The sequence below is a fragment of the Sinocyclocheilus rhinocerous genome, unplaced genomic scaffold (genome assembly GCF_001515625.1).
Source record: "Sinocyclocheilus rhinocerous isolate Xijiao unplaced genomic scaffold, SAMN03320098_v1.1 scaffold1170, whole genome shotgun sequence".
Classification (NCBI taxonomy): Eukaryota; Metazoa; Chordata; class Actinopteri; order Cypriniformes; family Cyprinidae; genus Sinocyclocheilus; species Sinocyclocheilus rhinocerous.
In genome coordinates, this window is record NW_015652163.1 from 564,913 (window position 1) to 571,936 (window position 7,024).

The 7,024-nt window shown below is 42.4% G+C and overlaps 1 protein-coding gene across 5 annotated transcripts in view; it reads left to right on the forward strand.

The window, feature by feature from the left end:
- LOC107713895 (zinc finger SWIM domain-containing protein 8-like) overlaps nucleotides 1-7,024 on the forward strand; it is a 42,778-nt gene that overhangs the window by 21,401 nt on the left and 14,353 nt on the right. For all 5 annotated transcript variants that reach the window (XM_016519543.1, XM_016519544.1, XM_016519545.1 and 2 more), the window contains exons 9-19: nucleotides 121-296; nucleotides 443-1,637; nucleotides 3,205-3,336; nucleotides 3,429-3,608; nucleotides 3,887-4,070; nucleotides 4,181-4,279; nucleotides 4,413-4,537; nucleotides 4,891-5,179; nucleotides 5,325-5,477; nucleotides 5,747-5,969; nucleotides 6,110-6,399. In XM_016519543.1, the coding sequence (XP_016375029.1) occupies nucleotides 121-296; nucleotides 443-1,637; nucleotides 3,205-3,336; nucleotides 3,429-3,608; nucleotides 3,887-4,070; nucleotides 4,181-4,279; nucleotides 4,413-4,537; nucleotides 4,891-5,179; nucleotides 5,325-5,477; nucleotides 5,747-5,969; nucleotides 6,110-6,399 (3,046 nt within the window). The remainder of the gene's footprint in view (nucleotides 1-120; nucleotides 297-442; nucleotides 1,638-3,204; nucleotides 3,337-3,428; nucleotides 3,609-3,886; nucleotides 4,071-4,180; nucleotides 4,280-4,412; nucleotides 4,538-4,890; nucleotides 5,180-5,324; nucleotides 5,478-5,746; nucleotides 5,970-6,109; nucleotides 6,400-7,024) is intronic.

Sequence of the window (7,024 nt, forward strand, 5' to 3'; positions counted from 1 at the left end):
TTTTTTAATTAGACTTAGTTTTGTTTTTGACTGTATCTGATTAATATTTGTTTGGAGATGCGTTTTAATCTGACTTCTGTTCTATAAGTGTACTGCTCTCTCTGTATTTCCCATTGCCAGATCATTGGCTGGTGGTATAGTGTGAGGACATCCGCCTCTCACAGCAGTGCTAGTGGGCACACAGGTCGCAGTAATGGCCAGACAGAGGTTGCAGCACATGCGTGTGCCAGCATGTGTGATGAAATGGTTGTCTTATGGAGACTGGCAGTACTAGACCCTACCATGAGTCCCCAGAGGTGAGCAAGTTGGTAGAGCTGGTTAGGCTCTAAAGAACTTGTGATTCATATTTGTAGTGACTTTGATCTATAATACTTAAAGGTTTGTGATTGTGTTTGTCAACACTTGGGTAAGGTAATGTTCTTTCGCTTCTCTATTTGTTCAGGCGTTTGGAACTTGCTGCCCAGCTAAAGCAGTGGCATCTGAAGGTAATAGAGATTGTGAAACGGGGGCAGCACCGCAAGTCTCTTGACAAACTCTTCCAGGGCTTCAAACCAGCTGTGGAGTGCTGCTATTTCAACTGGGAAGTGGCCTACCCTTTACCTGGCATCACCTATTGCAGTGCAGATAAGAAAAACACCTCATTTTGTTGGGCCAGGATGGTGCAGCAGCAGAGGGGTGCTAAAGCTGGAACCAGTGGGGAACCAGGAGAAGGAGCTCGCTGTGGAACGTCAGAAGGTACTTCCTCTGAACACAAGTCACGGAGCAACTCTCATCTTCCCCAGCAGGAGGTGGCTGTCCGCCCTAAGGAGACCATTGTGGGCAAGAGGAAAGGAGTGTCAGGCGTGAACAGTGGAGGCGTGCTGGTTTGTCTGGGTGGAAGGGTCTCTCTCTCACTTCAGGAGGGAGGTAAAGGCATGTATAAAGCTAGTAGCTCCTCCCCATCAGCTGGTAGTAAGGCCAAGCTTACACAGAGCAACAAGGGTTCGTGTGGAAGTTCGAGCGGCGTCAGCGGCAAGCACCCCAGTGCTAAACGGCGAACTAGCAGTGAGGACAGCTCTCTAGAGCCTGATATGGGAGAGCTGAGTCTGGATGATGGCTCCAGCCTGGCACTTGGAGCGGAGGCCTCTAACACCTTTGATTTCCTTCCTCCTCCGCCGGAGATGTTGCCCTCACCCAGCCCTCTTCTCCGAGAGCCACTCAAATACAGTGGTACTGCTTCAAAAGAGCGTGGTTTTGAGGCAAAACGTGTGCTGCCCTCTGCTGCTGATGCCCATGCCTGCTCCATTGCAGCTCCAGTAGTGGTAGCTATCGAGAAAGAGGTGGAAGTGGAGGCAGATCTGGATGAGAACGGAGGAGACGAAGACCCCGTAGATGATACTCTGCCCTCTGCATCGCTCCCCAGCAAGGCTCAGCGGGGCCGCAGAGAGGGAGATGGGAGTGGGGCTTCAGGGGCCTCAGGACCTCAGGCAGCTGAGGCAGCAGGAGCAGATGCTATGGGTGAAGATGACTATCAAGCTTATTACCTTAGTGCTGCATCAGAAGAGGGAGCTGATAGAGGGGTTGCAGACGGCAACCATGAGGAAGAGCCAGACATCTTTGCTGGGATTAAACCTCTGGAGCAGGAGGGCAGGATGGAGGTGAATATTTTTTTTTTCTCAAACACATTATGTGCTGAATTTATTTGAGTTTATTTATTTATTTGAAATTTATTTGACCCTCTAACTCTAGCACTCTCTATTCTAATTCTATTCTTTAAAAAAAACTAACACTAGCTTCTCTAATCTTTTTGTATTTGTATATTTGTTTTGTTTTTATTTATTATACAATTAAAAAAAGCAAAAAAAGTCCTCTAACACTAACTTGCACTATTCTTTTTTTATTGTATCTGTTTTCTTTTTATTTATTATATAATAAAAAAAAAAACCTTGCTACGTATACTGCGTTGTTAACTGAGACTTGTTATAGCACTTGCATATCATTGCTCTTTTGTTGATTTTGATTGCTTCCATTGTCCTCTTTTGTAAGTCGCTTTGGATAAAAGCGTCTGCTAAATGTAAAAGTAGGGTCCAAAATTAAAGGGTTAGTTCACCCCAACATGAAAATTCTGTCAGTAATTACTCACCTTCATGTCGTTCCAAACTCGTAAGACCTTTGTTCATCTTCGCAACACAAATTAAGATATTTTTGATTAAATCAGAGAGCTCTCTGACCCTCCATAGACCGCAACGCAACTGTAATGTTCCCAGGTCCAGAAACGTAGTAAGGACATCGGTAAAACAGTCCATGTGACATCAGTGGCTCAACGTCAGTTTTGCGAATCTACGATAATACTTTTTGTGCGCAAAGAACAAAAATAACGACTTAATTCTTCTCCCCCAAGTTACGTCTTCCGCCATTTTGGAGAGTACCCAAGAGCGTAATCAGCGTTTTTTATGCTTAGGGGAAAGTGTGCGTATGCATTGTGATACTCTCCAAAATGGCGGAAGACGGTAACTCGGAGGAGATGAATTGTTGAATAAAGTCATTATTTTTGTTTTCTTTGCGCACAAAGTATTATTGTAGCTTCGCAAAATTGAAGTTGAGCCACTGATGTCACATGGACTGTTTTACAGATGTCCTTACTACGTTTCTGGACCTGGGAACATTACAGTTGCGTTGCTGTCTATGGAGGGTCAGAGAGCTCTCTGATTTAATAAAAAATATCTTAATTTGTGTTCCGAAGATGAAGGAAGGTCTTATGCATTTGGAACGGCATGCAGGTGAGTAATTAATGACAGAATTTTCATTTTTGGGTGAACTAACCCTTTAAGACTCAGCGAGAGCTAAATGTGACCATGTATCTTCTAAATAACTTTGTCACAGTGGAAAATCTGTCTACTTTATCCGGGATGCATAAATAAAATGTATGTTTTTTGTTTTTGTTTTTTTTGCTCCATTTGGTGACACGTGGTCTATTGTTTGCGTTAATTCAGCAAATTGTTTGTATAAATGTTTTTATAAAATGATGAGATGTAGTGACTCAATTTGAGGATGGTTGTTTTATAATTTTTATTTTTATTACTTAAATTCAGCATATGTACCATTGTAAAATACATAAAATAAGTGTTGCAAAAAGCTAATTTTGCTGAATTTAATTCAACTTTTATTCAGAATTAATTGCACTGAATTTTAAAAGATTTTCAATGGTATAATGGTGTGTTGCAGATACTGTTTGCCTGTGCGGAGGCTCTCTATGCTCATGGCTATAGTAACGAAGCATGCCGATTGGCTGTTGAACTTGCTCGAGATCTGCTGGCTAACCCGCCCGACCTGAAGGTGGAGCAGCCACAGACAAAGGTACCAAAACGGACTTTTTCAGTGTTTTCCCAGAGGTTTTACCTGTGACATCATGCTGGTGCTCACCTTTGATCTCTCCCTGTCTTGTTTAGGGTAAAAAGAGTAAGGTGTCAACCAGTAAACAGACGCAGGTGGCCACTAACACCTTGTCTAAAGTAGCCTTCCTGCTGACTGTGTTGAGTGAGAGGCTTGAGCTCCATAACCTGGCATTCAACACTGGCATGTTCTCGCTGGAGCTGCAGAGACCACCAGCTTCTACTAAAGCTCTGGAGGTAAAGCAGAAATTACATTCATCCCATAAACCTGGTGATCTGCTAGTATGACAATTTAGTTTCTTGTTGGGGATGTGACTGGTTTGACTGATATAGGAAGTCTGTAATATAATATCATTAACATTAGTAAATGGGACACAAATTAGAGAGAGTTTAGCCAGATTTACACTTTGAAACTGACGACAAACTAAAATGCATTGTAATGATTCCTTGTTTTGAATGTGTCCAGTGAAGCATTTTGAGTGCCATAATTCTGAGCTACTGTGCTCTTGTGTTAGGTGAAGCTGGCATATCAGGAGTCAGAGGTGGTGGCTCTGCTGAAGAAGATTCCTCTGGGTCTTGTTGAAATGACTTCCATAAGGGACCGAGCAGAGCAGCTCCGTGATGGAAACTTCTGTGACTATCGACCGGTTTTGCCCCTCATGCTGGCAAGCTTCATATTTGACGTATTGTGCACCCCTGGTAAGTCCCACATCTACCTTTTCCCATGATTTTAAAAAAGCGGTTTAAAAATCCCCCAAATCCCCATGCTAATTTTTCATTTTTTTTGTCTTTTTACTTGCCTGTTGCAGTGGTCTCTCCCACGGGCTCTCGACCTCCTAGCCGGAACCGTAACAATGAAATGCCTGGTGATGAGGAGTTGGGATTTGAGGCAGCTGTAGCAGCTCTTGGTAAGAATCAATTTATGTAAAAAAAAAAACACAAAACCAACCAGCACTAATGTGTTTTGTTTAGGATATTCTCTTTCTTTCTGTGTTTTGATTGTCCCTCATTTTCTCTTCTATCCCTCTCTGTTTTTTTAAGGTATGAAGACAACAGTCAGTGAGGCAGAGCATCCTCTGCTATGTGAAGGCACACGGAGAGAGAAAGGAGACCTGGCTCTAGCACTGATGATCACTTATAAAGATGACCAAAGCAAGCTTAAAAAGGCAAGTGTTTGAAGTTATTCATGTAATATACATAAGCTAAAGTTACAGTCTAAAGTTACAGTCAGAAGCAAAGTGATGGCATAGTTTGAGGAACTTACTTGTATGTAAACTACCATTCAAAAGGTTGAGGATGATACGATTTTTTAAAATGTCTCAAGCTTACCAAGGATAGTAAATCAGCAATACTGTGAAATATTATTACAACTTAAAATAACATTTTTATATTTTAATATATATATATATATATATATAGTGAGAGTATATACTATATACTGAGAGTCTTAGCCATGGTATCATTTTTAAAATGCAGTGCATGCCTTAAACTATTAATGTTTGATATTATCCTTGTGTAGATTCTGGACAAGCTCCTGAATCGTGAGAGCCAGACCCACAAGCCTCAAACTCTGAGCTCATTTTACTCAAGCAAACCAGCCTCCAGCAGCCAAAAGAGCCCATCTAAACATGCCACCCATGGTGCTAGCGGAGCCAGTGGAGGAGTGTCAAAGCACACCCCTTCAGCAACATCAGCTGCTGTGCAGGGTGTGACTGGAGGGGGAGCGGCGGGACAGCAGGGCAGTTTGGTGGGTGGTGGAGTTCAGAGCACAGTGACAGGAGAGGGCATCGCTGACAACAGAGATCAAGGTGAACAACATCCACCAAAGTATCACGAGTAGACGCTTAAATGTCAGAGGGAAATTCACTGCTGAAATGTTATTGTCTTGGGTCCTTGTGGAGTTTGTAGTGACCCAGTTTAATTTTATCTCTCTCATACTTCTTGTTTTGGCAGAGGGTGCACAGTCGACCTCCTGTGAGCAGCAGAGCGAAGCTGCGCCCTTCAAGCCCGAGGGCACTGTGCCCAGTCGTCTGGCATTGGGGGGCCGTGGGGCATACGGCACACGCTGCTGGGGATCACCTGTACGGCAGAAAAAGAAACACACCGGTGAGATACAGTGGGTTTGTTACTTAAACAGAAGAGAACATTTGATGCAACACCTGTGTTCATTATTTTTGTCACAAGAGGTCAAAAATCACTGCAAAAATTCATACAAATTCACTTATCCACTAGCCTTTTTAAAAATAATTCCAAATATAATATATTATTATAATATTTCATGTATATTAATAATTTATTTACTTTATTATTTTAACTGTGCATAAAGAAATTTGAGAGTCTGAGAAGGTCATGTTTCTTCTGACGTGTTTTCTCAGGCATGGCAAGCATTGACAGCAGTGCTCCAGAGACCACCTCAGACAGCTCTCCTACCCTCAGTCGACGTCCACTTCGAGGTGGTTGGACAGCTGCTTCCTGGGGGAGAGGCCAGGACAGTGACAGCATTAGCAGCTCTTCCTCTGATTCACTTGGCTCATCGTCATCCAGCGGCTCACGCAGAGCTGGAGGAGGAGCCAGAGCCAAGAGTACTGACACCAGCAGGTGAGACAAGCCTGTGCCCTTTTTTACCCTCATTGCCCATTTTGAGGATTTGGTCTCATTTTTTGGGAGCTTGTTCATTAGTATCTCTTTTTGAGCCTCTATGTCTACAGTTTGTCATACATTACCTCTTTCCCTCTTAGGTATAAAGGCCGCCGGCCTGAATGCCATGCTCCACACGTGCCCAACCAGCCATCCGAGGCGGCTGCCCATTTTTACTTTGAGCTGGCCAAGACTGTGCTGATTAAAGCTGGTGGAAACAGCTCCACCTCCATTTTCACTCAACCCTCTGCCAGCGGAGGCCATCAAGGGCCCCACCGCAACCTGCATCTGTGTGCCTTTGAAATTGGCCTGTATGCCCTCGGCCTGCATAATTTTGTGTCTCCAAACTGGCTGTCAAGAACGTATTCCTCACATGTATCCTGGATTACAGGTGAGAGATAATTGCGTAATCTGCAGGGATCACAAACTTCAATATGATTTATGACTATCCCCTTGAAATGCAAATGTAATCTTTAAAATTCATAAACTTGGCTTCAGAGTATCAAATCAGAATGAAAGAGTACTATAGTACTGTACTTCAGTATATTAAAAATGGATGGATAGGTAGATAGATATATATGGGTGGATTGCGATAGATAGATAGATAGACAGATAGATTTTTATTTTATTCCAAAAATCATTAGGATATTAAGGGTCACATACCTGTATATGTTGGATAGTTGTACAGTCATGGCCAAAAATGTTGGCAGTGACATAAATTTTGTATTTTGCAAAGTTTTGCTGCTTAAGCTGTTGTGGTGTTCATTCACATTGTTTCTAGATTATTGTGTAGAGTGATCAGATGCATTTTAAATAATTGCTAAAAGCTTCATTGGCCAAAAAATGAACTTTTCACAAAAAAACTAAACAAATTTCACTGTTTTTTGATCCTGACACAAAATGACCAGCTAACATTAATTGACTAATCATATCAGCAGCACATGTAAAAGTGTGAATGAGTACTAGTCAGGGGAAATCACTATCATACTAAATAGATTGTAAGAGCAGACTGATTG